This window comes from Pongo abelii, chromosome 1 (assembly GCF_028885655.2).
Source record: "Pongo abelii isolate AG06213 chromosome 1, NHGRI_mPonAbe1-v2.0_pri, whole genome shotgun sequence".
NCBI lineage: Eukaryota > Metazoa > Chordata > Mammalia > Primates > Hominidae > Pongo > Pongo abelii.
The window spans coordinates 66,025,509-66,049,238 of NC_071985.2; the positions used below are offsets into that span (position 1 = coordinate 66,025,509).

Genomic DNA, 23,730 nt, shown 5'->3' on the forward strand with positions numbered 1-23,730 from the left:
TTTGAATCTGGTGTTTACCACTTCATCGCTGTGTGACCCTGGCAAACAATTTAACCTCTCTGGGCATTAGTCTCCTCATGTTAAAAAAAAAAGAGAGAGAGAGAAAGAGAGAGAGATCATCACAACACCATCTTCCTGAGAAGGTTGTTGTCATACTGCAATAATTTCCTCACCTGACCCCATTCTCTAGTAACTCTGAAACTAGTTACTTTGAAGAATTTTGAAAGGGTACTGGAATACAGGAAAACAAACATGGGGAAGCCACTCAGTTCTAAAGAGAAAGGTTTGTAATTGCTATGGCTCAATGGGTTGAGTCACATTTAATTAAGTCTGGAATTTTCACGGACAAAAACAGAACTTCCCAACAGGACACCTAAGACAAGAAAACATGTAGATTAGAGCTGGAGAGCCCCTAGGAACTTGCAATAAAGAAGTAGGCTGGTAGCAGTAAATCACACTTTGTTGAAATGGGGGCGAGGGGGACAGATTCCTCCATTAACTAGAGCCAATCTTTTCACATTATCCTCCTTCTCAATATTTCATATCTACTGTTGAATCCAGGGTGAATTAACTCTGAACTCTGTATAAATTTGAGAACACTGAGAGAAGGGAGAGAGAAGAAAAGAAGTGAAGTCTAGTGAAGAGAACAGTCAGTGGGGATTACTAAATAACTCTGAGCATCTAAATACATGACAGTTTGTAGATGTGGGGCCTACAGAGTGAACCCCTCCATTTCCAATGACTTACTCATAACTAATGTTGTATATGGCTAAAAACTAAAACAGTCACCCAAGCAATGTCAGTCTCATTAGAAAGAGAGGAATAACCTGATACCAAAAAAATGTAATGGCCCTTTTGAAGACAACTGGTTCAGAAGTTGTGAATCATTCTGAAATAGCTAGAGGCCAAACCACATGGACGCCACATTTAAATAAAATACATACACACAACCACCAAAAACAAAGTGATGACTTGTCAGAACTCTAGTTCTGCTTTCCCTATCAGGTCTGCTGGTGATGTACATAATTAATTTTAAAATCATATTCTGAGTAAGGTAGGTACTTGGTAAGTGAAGACCTCTAGGTCTTGCTGGAAGGCTCCTATCTTTCCAGACCACACCTGCAGATGTCATTAACAGTTTATGGCCCTCATGGGTGATACCTTGGCCCAAAGTACAGTAGCAGGAAAGGCCTGAGCTGAAGCAGCTGGGGAAGCCCAAAGCAGTGAAAGCCTGTGTCAGCAGACTCATGGCAGAGGAAGTGATTGCTGCCGGCCATGGGCCACCATCCTGCCTTAAACTCCCTGGAGTTACAAGTAACACGTTACCACTACTCTTAACAGGAGGCCCTGTGCAATTTTGTGTCCTATCCTCCTTCACACTCCACCTTTGAATGCTGCTCAAAATATTCTGAATTTTCAGAGACTCCAGGCTGCTAAAGATGGGATGTAAGTGCATAAATCTTCAACACTCTGAAGCCCATCGGCTAGAATAAGGCTAGCCAGGTGAAATCACAATCCATGCCCTCTATTCAGCCAACCATTATTTTCTTTCTCAAGGCTTTTTGGGTCGTCTCTCACCGCCTGGTCTGAGAACTACTTCTCCTTCCAGATCAAGAATCCCTTCATTCTTCCACATGTTTGACACTTGCCCAAATAGTGATCCTGTCGCTGAGCTTTCCATTTCTCACATTTGCTTTATTTGGGGTGTGTTGAAGGATCTACTAGGTGATACCTACAAACTTGCATGACCTCACCCAATATTTTACAATCTCAGTGGAAAAGAGTCCTGTTTACAGAAGCAGCATTTTTCCAAAGGCCCACCACTCTACACACAAAGTAGTGGGTACTAAGCATCCATTTGCCTCCTCCTAAGATATAGAAAAGAGATCACAATAGGAAATCTACCACCCCTCAAAGGATGCAGAATTGGAATGCTCTGTCTCCTGAGCAGTCTGGGTACCTCCTAGAGATATAGGAGCAAGGCAGACACTGACAGCATCAACTGGGGGAGGGCAGAGAGAGACAAGGGTGGCTTCTGGGCAAAGCTGCTTATGGCTCTTGTCTAAGAGAGTGCTGCTCTCTGGGCCTGTATTCTGTGTGTCATTTTCTGCCACTCCACCCCCAATCTGTTTGCCAAAGACCTCAAGATGTTTCTAAGAGGTTCTGAATTATTGACAAACCTAGGGAAGATGCTTTTGAAAACATTAAATACAAAAAGAGACCTGTTCAGCTAGTGCAAACACTTGGTCATTAGCATTTTCCTTTTTAAAGCGAAAAGAGGAAAAAAAAAAAGCCTGCCTCTGTTAAATAATAATGATATTCACAGAACGACAGACACTGAAATTCCAAAGTTCACCATCTCGCCAGCTTTACTCACCCCTAGCCATCTTGCTCCTTTATTGGCAGCCTGTTGAATCTGGACTCTTTTGAGGGTGACATGGTAAACAGCTCCTTCCTCTACCTCTTCACCCCAGTCCTGAATCGAGCTCTGCCAGGGACGGGATAAAGAGAAAGAAAAAGAGTATTTTTTTCCTCTCTGCTAACCACAGTCTATCCCAGCTGCCTTGCTGCTTACAACAGCACTCAGGGCACAAGATGGGCTGTTCAAAATAAATATTACAATCCGAGCAATACAAGACACATTTTGATAGAGGGAATGCTGAGATTTTCTTGGCTTGCAGCCCCTTCCTGTGGTATCAGGATCCCCTGACTTTTCCATTTAGTTATTTCTCCTAGACTTGCTCACATATCTTAAATAGTTTGTTTTGAAGTCTTTCTTTTTCTTTACAAAGAAACTAGTTGAGTCCTGATTAACTTGTCCCCCTTAAGTGAAAGGAAAAATAATTCTTTGTTAAAAAAAAAAAAAAGAAAAAGAAAAAAAGAAAAGAATAAGTTTGTACTTTTTAGAGTGGCTCGGTCATTGAAGAAACCAGATTTTAAACTTAGACACAAACAAGTGCTTAAAATGCCAAGAGTCCTCACTCCTTTGGAATTGAAGTGGTTTGCTTGTCTTTTCTCATCATTGTTTTGGAGCCCACAAAGTTAGCGTGGGTGGAAAGTTTTTATTTCCGTAAAATAATCTGGCAAGTGCAGAAAAAGCAACACATCATCAGGCAGCTTCTACTAAAATCTGTGCAGCGACCCCCCGGATTTCCATGTCCCCAGCTAAACCTGAGGTTTGTGTTAAAGAGCCGCCGGGACGCAGAAGCGCTCCGCGGTTCACCCACACTAACAGTTCTTTTTCCTTCAAAGTTCTCCCCCTCCTGACATGCATCTGCCCCAGACACACCACAGGCAATTGCTGAGAAAGTAGGTATGGTTGAAAGGGAGAAGACACGCAGAGAGAGAGGAATACAAAGCGGAGTGAGAGAGCTTTAGCTCACAAGTATGGAATCGGATTGCTTCGTTCACTCCGAGGGAGTCCAAAACACGCCCAGCGAAAGCGGGAGAAGATTCCCCACCAGAGAAGCCTCGGGAGAAGGCAGAGAGCTCTCGTTACCATTTTAGCTTGCCAAAGCAATTTCATTCTCAGTTTTCTCTCCGGTGCGCGAACGCTGCATGATGCGCCCTGCTCGGAGGCCAACGCAGTGTCTGCTGGGCTCAGCCCCGCGGCGCCTCGCCCGGGTCCCAGTCCCGAGCGGCCGCCGCGCACAGACACGCGCCGCGCTGCCCCCGCCGCCGCCGGTGCGCGCGACTCGGGCCACAAAGGGAGCGCGGCGAGCGAGCGAGCAAGCGAGGAGCAGACTCCTCCCCACGCCACTCCGTGATGTAAGGCTTTCCTGTTTGTGCTTGTGAGCACACTCTCCCTTTCTTCAGTCCCATGGATAAAGTCAGCATGAAAGCGTTTCTCCAGTTCTGAAGGTGATTGGGAAACAACACTTTCAAGTTTATCAGGTTTTCCTGACGGTCACCAGGTGCCAAAATAGAACTGAGTGTGGGATGGAGGATTTGTGTGTGTCTTCTTCCTTCGCTAAAACAATGGAAGGAGAAAGTCCGAAAAACTTCCACTCTCTGCCTATTATCTATTTTGATTTTAGAATAATTAAGTCAGAATGACCCCAATGAGAGCCGCAATACTAGAAGCCAGGAAGTTTTTCATTAGGACAGAGGATAAGGTCAGAGAACACCCGGGTATTCCAAAACCATGCCCAGGGGCTATATCCTCTCCTGCATCAGCACACTGCCAACAGGAAATCGCGCTGGGCTTTTCACCACCCATTATGATAAGGCTCAATTACCCAGTAACTGGCCATTGGGGGTGGGAAGGGAACAAAGCAGGGTAAGGTTTTTCTGGGACTGACAGTGTCCTGGAGGTTCTGTGAGTCTTTGTGAGTAGCCACCATGGGTTGAGTTGCCTGTACTGTAGGGACACAGTAGGATCATAGCCACAGGGAAAAGTTCTTCATCAGATGACTACCAGCAGGAGTTTTATCATAATGGAAAGATCTGCTATAGGGATAAAAGATTATTACATTTTTTTAGATCCAGTTTTAACAAGTCAACAGCAAGAGATACCAGATAATGCAGTCAAACTTGACACCTGCCAGAATTCCATGCAAATTGCAAATACCTTTAGGGCTCATGTCTTTCATACTATTCACCCTAAATGAATTTAATCACCTTCAAATAAAAAAAAAATAGGTCTCCCACTAATTGCCATACTATGACATAAGCCTGGGTTTTGGTTAATAGTAAATATATCGTGAGCTGACAATTTAGCAAATCAAGTGTATCGATGTTCCCAGGAGAGCAGAATAAATGACAGCAAGGGCACATTAAGGAAAAACAAAAGGATCTGTGGACACTTGAGAACATCTACAAGTCATTCAGCCCGGTTATCCCCATACAACCAGAACCTAAGGGTACAGTGACTGCATAGAGAGGAGATGCCCTTTTAGCAAGCTGAAGTGGTTGTTCTATAATTTAAAAAACAAGCAAACAAAAAACATATAGACTAAATCCTTCTATGACGATCAGCGCAGAATGGTGCTGGGAACCAGAGGAAAATCATGTGAAGGCCCTACCTCCCTGCTTGTTAAGCCGTCCTCAGGAACCCAGGCCCACCTCTAGAGGACCTATTAGGTGATCTTGGAGACCACAAAATGCAACTGAGGACAGTTAAACAACCTGTAAGATTAACTTCACCACTACTTTAACCTGATTTTTGGCTACACATTTGGCAGTAACTGATATGTTTCCATTTCAGGGATATTAAGCAGTTTCTTCAACCTCACTCTCCCGGGAAACCTTCCCCGACGGGGCGGCTTAAATTCACAAGGCCCCACTCAGGTTTCAGATCTACTCACCTTTCTCTGTACTCCAATTCCCTGGCTGGCCACCTAGTGTGTAAAGGGAAAAGAACTAGCTTCAAGCCAAGTGGATACAGCTTCACATCCAGCCTTACAGTGAGTGAACCTGAATGCTACTACCCTAAGCCTTAATTTCCTCATCTGCAAAATGGGACAAACATCTACCTGAAAGAGTCTGAAAGAGGATCAAATGAAATAATGCATGCAAATCATCAAGCACATGGTAAGTGATCCAAAAAAACTCCACTGCCTCCTTATTGTACTTCCTCCCAAACCATATTTATCCAGACTCACTGAAAAGCGTGTTATGCATGCAACACTAGGAAATCTGAAATGATGTCTTCTCATGGAATTACTTTAAAATTTCAGAGAGGTTTTCCAAGAATAACTATTTGTATTTACACCTCACAATGTATGTAATTTTGTACAAATGCTGTTCTGCAAAAAAAGAGACAGACTTTATGCTAGATAGAACAATTGTGTGTTGCAGTTTACAAATTTTTTAATATTCATTTAAAAATATTTCATCAGTAGGCAGTTCAGTCCATATTACCTTATTACCTGTACCTTTGGGTTAAAGTACTCCTGGTCAATATGTGTGAAGGCAAACCAGTAAGCCATTTATAACTCAGTTGGTGTTTATTTACCACATTAGCCTTCCCGTGACCTAACAGAGTCTTGAGAGGATAGGTTAAGTTTTGTTAAAAGATCAGGAATGTTTTGTAGTTTTTAGAGAGCAAGACTTGCATCTCTTTGGTTCAGTTTATTCCAAGGTACTTTATTCTCATACTATTGTAAATGGGATTGCTTTGTAAATTTCACTTTTAGATTGTTTGTTGTTAGTATATAGAAACACATTAATTCTTTATTTTGCAATTGACTGAATTTATTTATTAGTTTATAGGGTTTTGGTTTTTGTTTTTGTTTTTTGGTTTTTTGTTTTTGCTTTTGTTTTTTTGCTGATACACCTAAATAGAAAGACATCCCGTGTTTATGGGTTGAAAGACTTAATATGTTAAAATGTCCATATTACCCAAAACTTTCTGTATATTCAATGCAATCCCTTCCAAAATCCCAAGTGTATTTTTGACAGAAATAGCAAAGATAACCTTAAAATTCATGTGGAACTACGAAAGATCCTGAATAATCAAAGCAGTCTTGAAAAAGAAGAGTAAAGCTGGAGATCTCATGCTTCCTGATTTGAAAACATATTACAAATCCACAGTAATCAAAACTTTATGGTACTGGCATAAAGACAGACACACAGATCAATGGAACAGAACAGAAAGCCCAGACATAAACCCAAGCATATGTGGTCAACTGATCTTCAATAAGGATGCCAAGAATACACAACAAGGAAAATATAATCTCTCCAACAAATGGTGCTGGGAAAACATTTGTACAAAAACTAGATCACATGCAAAAGAATGAAATTGGACATTTATTTTACACCATACACAAAAATCAATTCAAAATGGATTGCAGACTTAAACATAAGACCTGAAACTATAAAACTCCTTAAAGAAAATTGCTACAATTTGGTTTGTTTGACCCCTCATAATCTTATGTTAAATTTAATCCCCAGTGTTGGAGGTAGGGCCTAATGGGAGGTGTCTGGATCATGGAGGCAAATCCCCCATTAATGGCTTGGTGCCATCTTCAAGGTATTGTGTGAGTTCTCACTTTATTAGTTCCAGTGAGAGCGGATTGTTACAAGGAGTATGGCCCCCATCTCTCTCTTGCCTCCTCTCTCACCATGTGATCTCTGCATGCGCTGGCTCACCTTCCCCTTCTGCCATGAACTAAAGCGGCTTGAGGCCCTCAACAGATGCAGATGTTGGCACCATGCTTCTTGTGTACAGCTTGCAGAACCATGAGCCAAATAAACTTCTTTTCTTTATAAAGTACCTGCTCTCAGGTATTCCTTTATAGCAACACAAAGGACTTAGATAAAAATGTAGGGGGAAAGCTTCATTATATTGGCCTTGGCAATGATTTCTTGGATATCACACCAAAAGCATAGGCAAGAAAATTAAAATTAGAGAAGTGGAAGTACATCAAACTAAAAAGCTTCTGTGCAGCAAATGAAACAATCAATAGAGTGAATAAATGATCGATGGAATGGGAGAAAATATTTGCAAATCATGTATCTAATAAGGGGTTAATACCCACAATATTTTAAGAGCTTCTACAACTGAATAGAAAAAAAAACCCAATTTAAAAATGGGCAAAACACCTGAATAGATATTTTTCCAAAGAAGACATACAAACAACCAACACATATATGAGAAAGTGCTCAACATCACTAATCATCAGGAAAATGCAAACCAAAACTGTAATGAGATGTAACCTCAAACCTGTTAAGGTGGCCATTATTAAAACACACACACACACACACACACACACAAAATAACAAGTGTTGGTAAGAATGGGGAGAAATTGGAACCCTTGTGCACTGTTAGTAGGAATGTAAAATGGTGCAGCCACTATGGAAAACAGTATGGAGGTTCCTCAAAAAATTAAAGAGAACTACCATATAGTCTAGCAATCTCAATTCTGGGTATTTACCCAAAATAAATCAAGATCTGAAAGCGATACTTGCACTTCCATGTTCATTGCACCATTATTCACAATAGCCAAGATGTGGAAGCAACCTAAATGTCCATCAACAGATGAATGGATAAAGAAAATGTGGTATTATTAAGTATTAAAAAGAAAGAAAATCCTGTCATATGCAACAACGTGGATGAACCTTGAGGACATTACTCTAAGTGAACTAAGCCACTTACAGAAGGACAAATACTACATGATCCCACTTATATGAGGTATCTAAAATAGCCAAACTCTTAGAAGCAGAAAGTAGAATGGTGATTGCCTGGGGCTGGAGAGAGGGGCAAATGGGGAATTCCTGTTCAGTGTGTACAGAGTTTCAGTTATGCAAGATGAATAAGTTCTAGAGATCTGTACATTGTGCTTATAGTTAACAATAATGTACTGTATACATGAAAATCTGCTAAGGAGGGGAAGATCTATATTTAAGCATTAGTATGTTCTAGGAATAGTTTTGTGTTGCCATATTTGGTGTGCACTGACAGTAACAACAGAAAAGTTCTAGCATATAAGAGGAAAGAGGTATGGAAGAGCACCAAACTGGGGAGAAAAAAAAATTTTTCTTGCTTTACAGTTTTACCAGAGCCAATAAATAAAGAGCAAATGCAAGCAGCTGGTGTGCTGATTCTTTAATAGAGTCTGTCTAGAAATGGAAGTATACAATATATATGCCCCATTCATTCATTTATTTATGTATTCATTGGTCTCTATGACACCACATTTTTCTACATTTTATTCTACCTCTCTGGCTGCAAGAAGAAGTAAAAAATACAAAAATTATGACAGAATGTACTTATGTAGGATGATATGGAGTGATACTTATGTGTCTGGGTAAATGATGGGACATTTGGCATATGAGTTTAAATTCCAGCTCTAGATGACTTGCCAACCAAGAGTCTGACCCTCACTTCTCACAGCCTTATTTTCTTCATTTGTCTCTTGTCATGCTTATCATGAGGATTAAATGAGATATACTATATAAAGTATCTGATAGAGTACTTGGAACATAGGAGGCATTGAATAAAAATGTATCTCCTCTCTCTACCCTCACACCATTTCCCTTTAATGTAATTTTGTATTTGTTTACTGCTTTTGGTTTGTAACCTGAGTGTTCTTTATACTTTTGCCTGGGTAAGATATTATATTGCATAACAGAAAAGTAAGGACAGTGAAAGTATAATGGACACTGTACTTTGAAATAAGTATGTAATAAAAACTTGTCTTACAAACCATATATCTGATAAGCGGTTAATATCCAAAATATATAAGGAATGCATACAACTCAACAGCAAACTAACCAACCTGATTTTAAAAATGAGACAGGGGACTTGAACAGGCAATTTTCCAAAGAAGACTGACAAATGGCCAACAGGTGTATGAAAAGATGCTTAATATCACTAATCATCAGGAAAATGCAACAAAACCAGAATGAGATATCACCTCATACCTGTGGGGATGGCCATTATCAAAAAGCAAATAAGTGTTGGTGAGGATGCAGACAAAAAGGAGCCCTGATACGCTATTATTGGGAAAGTAAATTGGTACAGCCACTGTGGAAAACAGTATGGTGATTCCTAAAAAATTAAAAATAGAACTACCATATGATCCAGCAATCCTAGTTCTGGGTATTTATCCAAAAGAATTTAAATCAGTATCTCAAAGAGATACCTGCACTCCCATATTAATTGCAGCATTATTTGCAATAGTCAAAATATTGCAGATACAATTATTATTCAACCTTAAAAAAAGGAGGCCAGGCATGGTGGCTCACACTTGTAATCCCAGCACTTTGGGAGGCCGAGGCAGGCGGATCACGAAGTTGGGAGATCGAGACCATCCTGGCTAACACGGTGAAACCCTGCCTCTACTAAAAATACAAAAAATTAGCCAGGTGTGGTGGCGGGTGCCTGTAATCCTAGCTACTTGGGAGGCTGAGGCAGGAGAATAACAAACCCGGGAGGCGGAGCTTGCAGTGAGCTGAGATGGTGCCACTGCACTCCAGCCTGGGCAACAGAACAAGACTCTGTCAAAAAAAAAAAAAAGGAAATCCTGCCATCTGTGGCTACATAAATGGACCTGAAATACATACTAAGTGAAATAAACCAAACACAGAAAGACAAATACTGTACATGTGGAATCTAAGTTGAAGTCATAGAAGCAGAGTAGCATGGTGATTGGCAGGGTGAGGGGGTGGGAGAAATGTGGTGGTGATGGTCAAAGAGTGCCAAGTTTCAATTATACAAGATGAATACCTTCTAGGGATCTACTACAGGTCTATAACACAGTGCCTAATAGCTACCAATACTCTATTATATACTTAAAATTTTCTGAGAGGGTAGATCTTATGTTAAGTGTTCTTCACGTACACACACACAAAAAAGAATGTAATAATAATAATAATAAAGGAGGAAGGAGGAAGCTTTGGGAGGTGATGATATATCTGTGGCTTTGATGGTGGTTATGGTTTCATGGGAATATACTTATCCCCAAACTCATCCAAGTTGTATACATTAGATATGTACAGCATTCTGCATCTCAGTCATACCTCAATAAAGTTGTTTTTTAAGAAAACTTGCCTTGAAGATGGCAATATCAACATAAAATGGTAAGAAATGAGAAGGCCTTGGCTTTGTCATCCTCAAACTGAATGCTGCACTATAATGTCCTATGCCCAGTCAAATGTTTAGAAGAAAGCAGTCCTGAGAGGGCAATAATAATAATAACCATGCAAAGAAAAACAAATAAGTGAGAGGGTAGGATTTCCATTCCACACCTTAGTACTACTGAGCACAAATTGCCTCTACTTACCTATAACCACTACCTAAGCAGACTAATGTGAAACTTCTCCCACTCACTGGTAGTGGACTTTTGAACAAAACTGATAATTGCCCTTTTGCAATAATTTACTCATAAACTATAATAAAGATTATAGATCCATAAAAACTTTTGGAGGACATAAGCAAATAAATCTGGTACTTCTTGATTCCTTCTTCCAACAATATGAAAGCTATTTATTTCTTCCAATATCCCTATGAAATGTTTCTCCCTATTCTTTAGGTTTGCAGCCTGCGTTGCTTACCAATCAACTTTCCGTCTTCAGCTTTCCAGAATCAGTTGGGCATTCTGCTATGGTTGTTCCTAGCTATGATAACTGTGGTTTCACCTGCTTTTTGCTTGAACTTTCAACCTTCCTTTGCAAAGGGTAAAGAGCCAGTCATGTTTGGTTAAAGATGACCAGTCCTCTGAAAACTCCTTAACCAGTAAGCCGTTGCTTCCATTTTCTGAGGGACCAAGCTGATTTTATTAGTTAGCACAGAAATACTATAAGGTATGAGTGAAAAATTCTCAATGCTCTGTTATTACGTTTTTATATTTAGGCAAGCAAATTACAAGCCCACTTTAGGCAGACGTATTACAACTAAAGAAGAGGTTGCCCTAGGGTATAGAAAATGAAGACAGAAGAAACAAGCAAATAGCACTTAGCAGATGGCAGGCCAAAGGCAGAGAGCTCCTGGGGCCATGACAGCAAACATTTTTCAACTAATAGTTCACCAATTGTTGGCAATAATTTTTTTTTTTTTTTTTTTTTTTTTTTGAGACGGAGTCTTGCTCTCTCACCCAGGCTGGAGTGCCGTGGCGCCATCCCAGCTCACTGCAACTGCCGCCTCCTGGGTTCAAGTGATTCTCCTGCCTCAGCCTCCCAAGTAGCTGGGATCACATGTGCCCACCACCATGCCCGGCTAATTTTGTATTTTTTATAGAGACGGGGTTTCGCCATATTGGCCAGGCTGGTCTCAAACTCCTGACCTCCAGTGATCCACCCACCTCGGCCTCCCAAAGTGCTAGGATTACATGTGTGAGCCACCACGCCCAGCCAATTGTTGGCAATTATTCTTAATCAGTGATGATGCTTTCCTAAGGAGGAAGTTGGATACTGAAATACTATTTGTAACTTGGGCTAATGAGCATTATTACTTCATCTAATTATATATTTCTGTAAAAGAAAAAAGGACAGCCGGCCAGAAATTTGTTCACATGGTTGAAAAGATCAAAACATACAACCATCAACTCAGAAATAATGCCAGGTTGTGTGACATGTAATAAAACATCTGCAGAATGGGAGCTGGGTGAGCTGATGCCATGGAGGCTTTGACCAAGATTGAGGAAGGAGTTACTGGGCAATTAGCCAAATCATATCTTTTTGTGGGACTGAAGGAGTCTCCTTTTTCATAATAGTGGTATTGAAATGGTACTGAAAACCAAGATAAACTAGAACTTCTATAACAAAGTAGCTAAGAGTGAAGGCTCTGCAGTTAGAGACAACTAGATTTGAGTCCTAGACCCACCACTTCTCCCTGAGGCAAGGTCTTTAACACCTCTAAGTCTATTTCTTCTTTTTTTAATTATATTTTAAGTTCTAGAGTACATGTGCACAACGTATTTCTAAGAAAATAGGGATACAGGCCGGGCACAGAGGCTCAACGCCTGTAATCCCAACACTTTGGGAGGCCGAGGCAGGTGGATCACAAGGTCAAAAGATCCAGACCATCCTGGCCAGCATGGTGAAAACCTGTCTCTACTAAAAATACAAAAATTAGCTGGGTGTGGTGGCATGCGCCTGTAGTCCCAGCTACTGGAGAAGCTGGGGCAGGAGAATTGCTTGAACCCAGGAGGCAGAGGTTGCAGTGAGCCGAGATCGCGCCACTGCACTCCAGCCTGGTGACAGAGCAAGACTCCATCTCAAAAAAAAAAAAAAAAAAAAGGAATACAAATACAAACACCTTCCTCATTGGCTTATAACTGAGATAATTGACATCATGCCTTTAGCACAGTGCCCAGCAGCATACATAATGTTTTCTATTATCTAGACACTAGATACTAAACTCTAGATACTAGATAGTGTTGTCTATCATCATCATTGTTATTATCTGTTACTACTACATGTTAGGTCAATGAATTGCAAATGCTTAGGAGACTATGTTAAAAATTAGACCCATATTTTGAGTAGCTCAAGATTTTTTAGCTTGAAGCCAAACGTCATGATATAGAGATTACAGCAAGAACTATAAGCCCCACAAACTGTTCAGTCAATGAGCAACATTTACTGAGTCGCTACACAACATAGAAAAACATCATGCTTGATTTTCTTGCCCACTTTAATTTATCCTCCACACAGTGACACCACATTGCTCTTTTCAAAACCCCATACTATCCTTTCCTGTTCTTAAATCCCTCCAGTGGCTCCTCATTGCTGAGTATAAAAACCTAAAGCCTTTTCATATGCCATAGGGCCTTGCCTAGGTTAGCCCCTGCCTACCTCTTCAGCTTCCTTCCACTAATCTACCTATGCTCTCTGGGCTCCAGCCACCCCAGTCTTCTTTCAATGTCTTGAACATATCTGGCTCCCTCCCTTCACACAGCCTTTGTTCATGTGGTTCTCCATCTTTGGGACATCCTTCCCTATTCTCTCCCACCTCAGTTAAATACCCCTATTATGTGCTCTCATGGTACCATATTCCTCTCTTTGTAGCTCTATCACAGTTGTAATTTTACACCTAATTGTATGATTATTTGATAAATGTCTGTTTCTCCCATTTCTCCCATTAGACTGTTAACTCTATCAAAGCATGGGTAATGTCAGTTTTTTCTCATCACTGTATTTCTAGCACCTCACACTGTGCCTAGCACATAGCAGATGCTCAATAAATAATTTGATATAGATAGATACCATGCTATAAACTCAGTAAGTGTGGCTGGACATGGTGGCTCATGCCTGTAATCCCAGCACTTAGGGAGGCTGAGGCAGGAGGATCACTTGAGCCCAGGAATTCAACACCAGCCTGGGCAATGCAGCAAGACCCTGTCTCAAAAAAACAAAATCAGCAAGTACTTAGTAATTACAGTTGAATGATATAAATAAATCTTAGATATTGTCTCTACCTTAAAGTTGCTTGTACTCTAAAAGCAGAGAAAAGGCATAAAGAAAATGACTACATGATGTTACAAAGCCACACATCAGCCAAGTACAGATTAAGAGAGCATGGCAGACTAACAATGTAGCCCTGAGACACTGAGAAAATGAGTCAAGTGGTGCTCGCTCTTAAAGGACCAGGTAATTTCAGCCTTTATTAAGGCTGTATTAACCACTACCTTTGAAGAAATAGAGAAATATGTTCGGGGAGGAAGAAAGAGGAGTCTTCCAAATGGCACGTTGAAAGGAGATGGAAAGAGATGATATTTGTTTGGAGAAGTGGACCATATAGTTCAGGTAAATGAGGTGGGAATAAAGTAGCCAGGTGGCAGATTTTTTAAAAATTTTTCTTAAAAGATAAATGAACAGTGTGAACAAGAGGACTTTTTTATTGATACATATTTATGAGGTACATGTGATAGTTTGATACATGTATACAATGTGCAGTGAGAAAATCAGGGTAATTAGGATATCCATCATTTCAAACATTTAACATTTATTTGTGTTGGGAACATTTCAAATAATCTTTTAGCTATTTTAAAATATATAATAAATTACTGTTAACTATAGTCACCCTACTGTGTTATCAAACACTAGAGCTTAATCCTTCCAACTGTACCTTTGCACCTATTAAGCAACCTCTTCTTCATCCCCCTCTCCACCTTTTCCAGCCTCTCTGGTAAACATCATTCTATTCTTTTCCATGAGATTAACTTTTTTTTAGCTCCCACGTGAGTGAGAACATGCAATATTTGTCTTTCTGTGCCTGGCTCATTTCACTTAACATACTGACCTCTAGCTCCATCCACATTGCTGCAAATAACAGAATTTCATTTTTTATGGCTGAATAGTATTCGTGTGTGTGTGTGTGTCCACACTTTCTTTACCCATTCATCCACTGATGTACACTTAGGTTGATTCTCTATCGTGGCTATTATGAATAGTGCTGAAATATACATGGAGGTGCAGGTAGCCCTTTGATATACTAATTTATTTTGATACACTGATTTCCTTTCCTTTGGATAAATACCCAGTAGTGACATTTTTGGATCGCATGGTAATTCTTTTTTTAGTTGTTTTTTTTTTTACAAACTCCATGCTGTTTTCCATAATGGTTATAATAATTTACACTTCCATTACACTGTATTAGAGTTTCTTTTCCTCTGCATCCTCACTAGCATTTGTTATTTTTTGTCTTTTTGATAATAGTCATTCTTTTTTATTTGTCTTTCCCTGATGATTAGTGATGTTGAGCATTTTTTTTACATACCTGTTGGCGAATTGTATGTCTTTTTTTGAGAAATGTCTGTTCAGATCCTTTGCCCACTTTTCAATGGGATTGTTTTGTTTTGTTTTTTCCTGTTGAGTTGTTTGAGTTCCTTATATATTCTGGATATTAGTCCCTTGTCAGATGAATAGTTTGCAAATACTTTCTCATATTCTACAGGTTGTCTCTTCACTCTGTGGATTGTTTTCTTTGCTGTACAGAGGTTTTTAGTTTAATATAGTCCCACTTATCTATTTTTGTTTCTGTTGTCTGTGCTTTTGAAGTCTTAGCCATAAAATCTTTGCCCAGACTAATGTCCTAAAGCATTTCTAGTAGTTTTATAGTCTTAGGTATTATGTTTAAGTCTTTAATCCATTTGAAGTTGATTTTTATACGTGGTGAGAGATGGGATCTAGTTTCATTCCTCTGCATATGAACATCCAGTTTTCACAGCACATTACTGAAGAGAGTATCCTTTCCCCATTGTATGCTCTTTGTGCTTTTGTCAAAAGCCAGTTGGCTGTAGGGACAAGGATTTATTTCTGATTTCTCTATTCTGTTCCATTGGTGTATATGTCTGTTTTAAACCAATACCATACTGTTTTGGTTACTATAGCTTTGTAGTATATTTCAAAGTCAGGTAGTGTGAGGCCTCCAGCTTTGTTCTTTTTGCTTTGGCTATTCTGGCTCTCTCTTGTTACATACAAATTTTAGGACTGTCTTTTCTATTTCTGGGAAGAAAAATTGGTATTTCGGTAGGGATTACATTGAATCTATAAATTGCTTTGGGTAGTATTATTATTTTAACAATATTAATTCTTCCAATACATGAGCATGGAATGTCTTTCCTTGGTTTGTGTTCTCTTCAATTTCTATCATCAGTGTTTTGTAATTTTCATTGCAGAGGTCTTTCACCTCCTTCAGTAAATTTATTCCTAGGTATTTTTTGTAGCTATCATAAATGGGGTTGCTTTCTTTATTTCTTTTTCAGCTAGTTCATTATTGGCATATAGAGATACAACTGATTTTTGTATGTTGATTTTGTATCCTGAAACTTTACTGAATTCTCTTATCAGTTCTAAGAATTCTTTTTTGGTGGAGTCTTTAGGTTTATGTATATATAAGATCATGTTGTCTGCAAAGAGGGAGAATCTGACTTCCTCTTTTCCAGTTTGGTTACTTTTATTTCTTTCTTTTGCCTGATTGTTCTGGCTGGGACTTCCACTACTATGTTGAATAAAAGTGGTGAAAATGAGTATCCTCATCTGTGAACAAGATGATTCTCATACTTATCCATAGGTTAGCTTAAGAGTAGAAAAAGGACATAAGAGAGGATATTACAGTAATGTACACACCAAATAATTATCACCTAGGCTGAGTGAGGCAATATCAGGGTTTTGAAATAAAGAAATGAATCTGAGTGATATTTAGGAAAAATAAACATTACAACTTGATAATAGGCAGCATGTTGCAAGTAAATAACAGAGTAAAGCAAAACAAACAAAAAAACCCCCACAAAACTGCAAGGTTTTAAGATTAGGCCACTGGGATTGTGGTGAGGACATAAAACTAAAGAGAAAATGGGAAGGTATGAGGCTTTTGGAAAAAATATCAGCTCAGTTCTGGGGATAAAGAAATTGGATATATTGAAGAGTGGTAGAAAGGAGAGATAAAGATTAAAAATGAAGAAAGTGACTTGTAAGTTAGTACATACATATACATGGGAAATTATTTGAAACCATGAATTCACATGATTCTTATTTGGAAGAGAAGCACTCTAAAAAGAGTTTCAAGATGCACCCATCATTGAAGAAGGAAAAACAAAAACAATCAGGGAAATGAGCAAGAGGGAAAGAAGAGCAAGAAGAACTTGAGTTATGAAAATTAATGCCTCAATGTCAGACACATTAGCATCAGTCTTGGAATACAGTCAATGGACTTTAAAATACTTCAGACAGGAGATTTACCTTCTACACTTATCAAAAGATGCTGCATATATTTTAAGAGAGTTTTCCCTGTTCAAAAACATACAAAAGTTTTAAAAAATTGTCACCAGTTATTCTGTTCTATGACACTCTTCAATAAAACACAACCGAAGTTAATTGGAAGTCTTAGTGTGGTCAGTTACATAACACTAGAATTGCTGAATAGCTTAAACACAGTGTTTTCCCAGAAATATTTGTCTTTTGGATGAAACCAAGAATGGAAAGTTCCTGCTTTAAAGGAGAACTTTTGAGAAGGTGGAAAGAAAAGAAAAACATATATAATGGAAATATAATTGTAACAAAAATTAACCAAAATTCTACAAATATAACTACTCACACAGAGACACACCAAAACACAAAGAAAAGTGAATTTTGCCACTTTAGAAAATCAACTGTGGATTGTATATCAATTAGATAACGTCTTTTTAAAAATTAGAAAATATCTCATATGTTGCCTTTGCCAAGAACAAATTTAGACAGATCTTTGTTTTTTGTTATTTTCCTATTAAACTGGCAGAATCATCTCATAATGACCCACACTGATCCTGTTTTGTCTAGGACACAAAGTGAGGTCTACAGAATGAATTATGTTTAGTTTGGGGAGGGGGAAGGGAAGGAGTAGTTACTTCTGTTTATTCAGCTTCTTCTAGATGAGTGAATAGCTAATGCTCTAGAAAGCTGCACCCAGCTCTCACCCCTACCCTGATTCTTCTCCCATTTTCCTCTCTCTTCTCTCCTTCCCTCCAGAGATTGTGTGTGTGTGTGTGTGTGTGTGTGTGTACACATTTATGTGCTATCTGTGCTATGTGTGTATATATCATGGGAGGGGAGAACTGATAGAGTGGGCTGGCCTTCATTTCAAACTTCTATCATAAGAATTAATGATTTATTTCCAGAATAACATAAACCCAACAGAAAGGCGTTGTAAAGAAATAATGGTGCAATGGTATTTTGTGGCAACCTTATAGCCAAATAAGTAATATACTTTTCCTGAGAGCTAACTAGGTAATATAGTTAACATTGTTCCAAGCAATTTCTCTTTTATAACTCGTTAGAATGCCCTTCTGTTAACTTATTGTATCCTTTGCCTCAGGAAACCATACCACCCTGGTTGAAGGCTGCTTCACCAAGGCATAAGAACCAGCTGGCATTCTTGTCATACATACCCAACTAAGGCTGTTATTAGTCTTTCCTACTTGAGGAGGCTTGAGGGTAAGGCATGGATTAGACAAGCAGTGAGAAATTGTTCAACTTGATTAATTCTATAAATCCATACCAGACTCAAGCTGCCTTACTGGTCCAGAAGGTCCTCAAATCAGTTCAGGTACCCAAAAGAAATTAAACTGGCTTTGAGTGTAGGTTCCAAGGATTCCAGGACAAAAGTGGACCTACTGGGATTGTGTCATGGCTGTGAACCATGGGAACAAGGGCATAATCATAGGATGTTGGAGCATCAAGATAGAAAAAGCCTGGAGGCCAGGCACAGTGGCTTACGCCTCTAATCCCAACACTTTGGGAGGCTGAGGCAGGTGCATCACTTGATGTCAGGAGTTCGAGACCAGCTATGACCAACATGGTGAAACCCCACCTCTACCAAAAAATCTTTAAAAAAATTAGCTGGGTGTGGTGGCGGGTGCCTGCAATCCCAGCTACTAGGGAGGCTGAGGCAGGAGAATCACTTGAACCCGGGAGGTGGAGGTTGCAGTGAGCCAAGATCGTGCCACTGCACTCCAGCCCGGGCAAGAGTGAGACTCCGTCTCAAAAAAAAAAAAAAGTAAAAGCCTGCTTCTGACTATTAGGTTGGTGCAAATGTAATTGCGGTTTTTGCTATCACTTTTAATGGCAAAAACCACAATTACATTTGCACCAACCTAATATCCTAAAGAACAAAGCTGCCATACCAGTCCATGACTGCCTACCTCTGGACTGTTTTGTGACGAAGAAAATTCCTTCTTGTTTAAACTGGCATAAATCTGTGACAAGCAGCCAAACCTATATTCCAATTAATATACCTGGTTAAATAGAACAGAAATCAGTAGAGGTAAAGGAGCCATTTAGCCAAAGCCTTGCTTATAATAATATCCTAAGACTTACTCTGATGTACTCTGATTCCAAATTGCTCTGGGCTTTGCCTACTTATTATGTAATGAATATTTTTTTTTGACCACTATATACCAGACACTGTGCTACACATGGTAGAGTTTCCTTTTTGTTGTTGTTATTGCTTTTTGTTTTTTTGTTTTTTGTTTTTTGAGACAGAGTTTCACTCTTGTTGCCCAGGCTGGAGTGCAATGGCACGATCTCGGCTCACTACAACCTCCATCTCCCGGGTTCAAGCAATTCTCCTGCCTTAGCCTCCCAAGTAGCTGGGATTACAGGCGCCTGCCACCATGCCCAGCTAACTTTTTTTTTTTGTATTTTTAGTAAAGACAGGATTTCACTATGTTGGCCAGGCTGCTCTCGAACTCCTGATCTCAGGTGGTCCACCTGCCTCGGCCTCCCGAAGTGCTGGGATTACAGGCATGAGCCACCACGCCCAGCTGGTAGAACTAACTTTCTACACGACAGACATGGTACCTGCCTCATGGTGCTAATGGATTAGAGGGAGAAACAGACAAAGCACTTACACTACCATATGATAAATGTTGAGAGAAAACCTCCTATTAGAGTATACAGGCTAAGCCCATAGAATTCAAGAAAGAGTTCCCAAAGAAAACAGTCTCTTAGGTGACATCCAAAAGATGAGGCAGAATTGGTCAAAAGTAGTAGCGGAAGGGGTGGTTAGGGGAAGAGAGCAATCTAAGCAGAGAAGACAGAATTGGAGAGTTAGAGGGAGCACAGACGAAAAAGAATCCTGGACGTGCCCCCCTAGTTCACACACATGCCAAACAGGCTAATACTGTATATTTTTCCTAAATAAGAATAGCACTACATCTTCTCTTCTTGACCACTAATTTGTTTTAATAGTATAATATACTGTGTATATGTCCCTTGGAAACATGAGATATGTTTTTGTTTTATTTTATGCAATCCCATAATCCTTCAAATAATCCTCTGTCAAGGGCCAGGTAAATAAATAACTATTTTAGTGACCTCAACAGAACATGTACTGTGCATAAAGTACTGAATGGTACATACTGCTCCTGGATCTAAAGTAAGGGAGGTGTGATGGTTAATTTTATGTGTCAACTTGACTGAGCCAATGAGTGTCCAGATTAAGCATTGTTTCTAGGTATGTCTCTGGATTTAGGTCAGCATTTGAATCAGTAAATTCTGTAAAATACATTGCCCTCCCCTATGAAAGTGGATATCATCTAATCCATTGAGAGATTGAATAGAACAGAAGGAGAGGAGGGAGGAATTTGCCCCATTTTTCCCTGCCTCACTGCTTGAGCTGGGACATCTCATCTCATCTTTTAATGTGCTTGGACTGGGATTTACATCATTGGCTGTCCTGATTCACAGGCCCTTAGACTGAATTTCGCTGCTGGTTGCAGACAGCAGATATGTGACTTCTCAGCCTCCACGATCATGTAGGCCAATTCCCAATTAAATATATTCCTATTATTTCTGTATCTGTAGTGAACCCTGACTAGTCCAGGAGACAAACAAGGGAATGAACAAAGTAAGCAGGTAAAAGGGAAGCAAGTGAGTGTGGGCTTCTTTCCTAGTCCATTTTGTGTTGCTATAAAGGAATACCTGAGACTGGGTAATTTGTGAAGAAATGGCATATTTGACTCATGGTTCTGCAGATGCACCACCAGCATCTGCATCTGGTGAGGGCTTCAGGCTACATCCACTCATAGTGGAAGGTGAAGGGGAGCTGTAAGAGATCACATGGTGAGAGAGGAAGCAAGAGAGACAGCGGGGAGATGTCAGGCTCTTTTTTTTTTTTTTTTTTTTTTTTTTTAACAATCAGCTCTTGTGGGAACTAATAAAGCAAGAACTCACTCACTACAGCAAGGATGACACTAAACCATTCACAAGAGATCTGCCTCCATGACCCAAACACCCCCTGTTAAGCCTCACCTCCGACACTAGGGATCAAATTTCAACATGAAGTTTGGAGGGAACAAACATCCAAACTATAGCAGCTTCTATGGAACCATCCTGACCCTAAATTCCAAATTTAAATGCTAATGTTATCATTTGTTCCATTTAATTCAGTCATCCTAGCACAGGTCTGACACATGTCTGGGGACAGGAATACAGGCTGGATGGAAAAGCCTCTTTCAATTCCCACCTTGGAAATACTTAGGTGTTAGCGCTATCCTTGACCAGGAAATGGAAAAGATGATATTGGGATCTCTCTTGAGAGAGGAAAAAAGACAACTTTAGAAGTACCGAATGCTGTGAGCCCTTAAGACAAAGAACTCGTAACCCATTAAGGCATCCTGAAGGAGACTTAAAATGTGAGTAGAGTTTTAAGGTGGTAGGGCTGGGGTTTAGTGAAGCAATGCAGAGTGAAGAAGAGAGCAATGCAAGCAGAGAGAATAGTGTGAGCCACAGTTAGAGGTCAAATGTGAGGCCATCACAGACCGGGCACTGGGAAGGAGGCCGCCCAATCAAGCCACCTCTTGCTCACTCTCTCATTAGCTCATTCCGTGAGTTATATTGATGGAATGTCACATGACAAAGTGTAAATTGTCCACGTTCCTCTGTGCTAGGATGGTTTGTTTGAGATTTACATTATTTGAGCAGGTCCCGATTATGTACAATTTTATCACTACAGCATGTTTATCACCTACTTGTAGGTATAAATATTTTTGTATTGGCAATAACTAGTGTTGCCTGTCACTTTTCAATTTGCAAGATGCTTCTATATATATTCCCCTAATACTCACAATGAGCCCCAAATGTAGAGGTATTACTGTCTCCATTTTATGACCTAAAAAACTGAAATATCAAGACTACAGACAATATAAATGCTGGACCAAAGTCTTAAACCTGTCTTTTGACTCCAAGTATCACAATACTTTAAAAAGAATGTTTCTTTTTTCTTTAGAACATTTGTCCACATCATTGCTATTTTTAATATTATTTAGGACTTAGGGCATTTTATGAAGTGCATTAGTTCTTCATACTCATTAGTACAGGTTGAGCATACCTATTCTGGCACCCAAATTGCTACAAAATCTGAAACTTTTTGAGTGTCAATATGACACTCAAAGGGAATGCTCATTGGAACATTTTAGATTTCAGATTTTAGGATTAGGAATGTTCAACTGGTATAATGCAAATATTCCAAAATATTTTAAAAATCTGAAATCTGAAACATTCCTGGTCCCAAGCCATTTTTTTGTGTGTTGTTTGTTTGTTTAGAGACAAGATTTCAGTTTGTCACCCAGGTTGGAGTTCAGTGGCATAGTTCACTGTATCCTCAAATTCCTGGACTCAAAAGACCTTCCCACCTCAGTCTCCTGAATAACTAGAATTACAGTCATACATCCCGATGCTCAGTTAATTTTAAAAATTTTTTTTAGAGATGGGATCTTGCTGTGTTGCCCAGGCTGGTCTCAAACTTCTGGGCTCAAGTGATCCTCCTGCCTTGGCCTCTCAAAGTGCTGGGATTACAGGTGTGAGCCACTGTGCCTAGACAAAAGCATTTTCCATATTTTATTTCATTGATTGATTGATTGATTGATTGAAAGGGTCTTGCCCAGGCTGGAGTAGAGTAGTGCAATCACAGCTCACTGGAGCATCAAACTCCTGGGCTCAAGCGATCCTCCTGTCTTAACCTCCCAAGTAGCTATGTCTACAGGCACACACCACCATCTCCAGCTAAGTTTTCTGTAGAGACAGGGTCACACTATGTTGCCCAGGCTGGTCTCAAACTCCTGGTCTCAAGAGATTCTCTAGCCTTATCCTCCCAAAGTGTTAGGATTACAGGCATAAGCCACTGTACCTGGCCAAAAGCATTTTGAATAAAATACCCAACCAGTAATTAGAGGTCAATTTACATGGTTGCCAGCACTCACAAATTACGTTCTTGATGAGTGTCTTATCCTTTTTATTCCCAATGCCACTATGCTGGTTCAGGTTCATTTCACCTGGCACATGTCTGTCCCATTCATTCATTCATACAATCATGCAGGCAGCTATTATGCTCCAGGTACTGTGCTGGGTGCTGGACATGACATAAGGATCAATACAGAGTTCCTATTTTCAAAGAACATACAGTCCAGGTAGAGGACAAAGATAATAGGACCTCAAAAATAATGCAAGAAATGCTATAGTAGAGCAGGCACAGGATGTGGCCCCTAGCATCAAGGAGAAGCACCTAATCCACAGTCAAGGAGTCAGGTATGCCTACAGCGAGGCCTTAATAGGAGGCAAAAGTTAACACATGAAAAAGGGGAGAAATATTCAGTTCAAGCGAAGGAATGGCATGAGCAAAGGCATGGATGCCAAAGAATACAAAGTAATTTCACAGCTGGACCGAAAATAGTTTGATATACCTGAAGGATTAGTGCAATGGGAGATGAGCTAAGGCCAGATGACAAAGAGGGTGGGGGCCACGCTAAGGAATTTAGACTTTATCCTGGGGCAATGGAGATTATGGGGAGATGTCATGCAGTAGAGCTACAT

At 39.8% G+C, this 23,730-nt stretch overlaps 1 protein-coding gene across 6 annotated transcripts in view; it reads right to left on the reverse strand.

Moving 5' to 3' along the window:
- Nucleotides 1-23,730, reverse strand: part of RGL1 (ral guanine nucleotide dissociation stimulator like 1) — a 301,446-nt gene that overhangs the window by 125,672 nt on the left and 152,044 nt on the right. For 3 of the 6 annotated variants that reach the window (XM_024242270.3, XM_054543832.2, XM_054544177.2), the window contains one exon: nucleotides 2,378-2,488. In XM_024242270.3, the coding sequence (XP_024098038.1) occupies nucleotides 2,378-2,488 (111 nt within the window). 6 annotated transcript variants of the gene reach the window in all.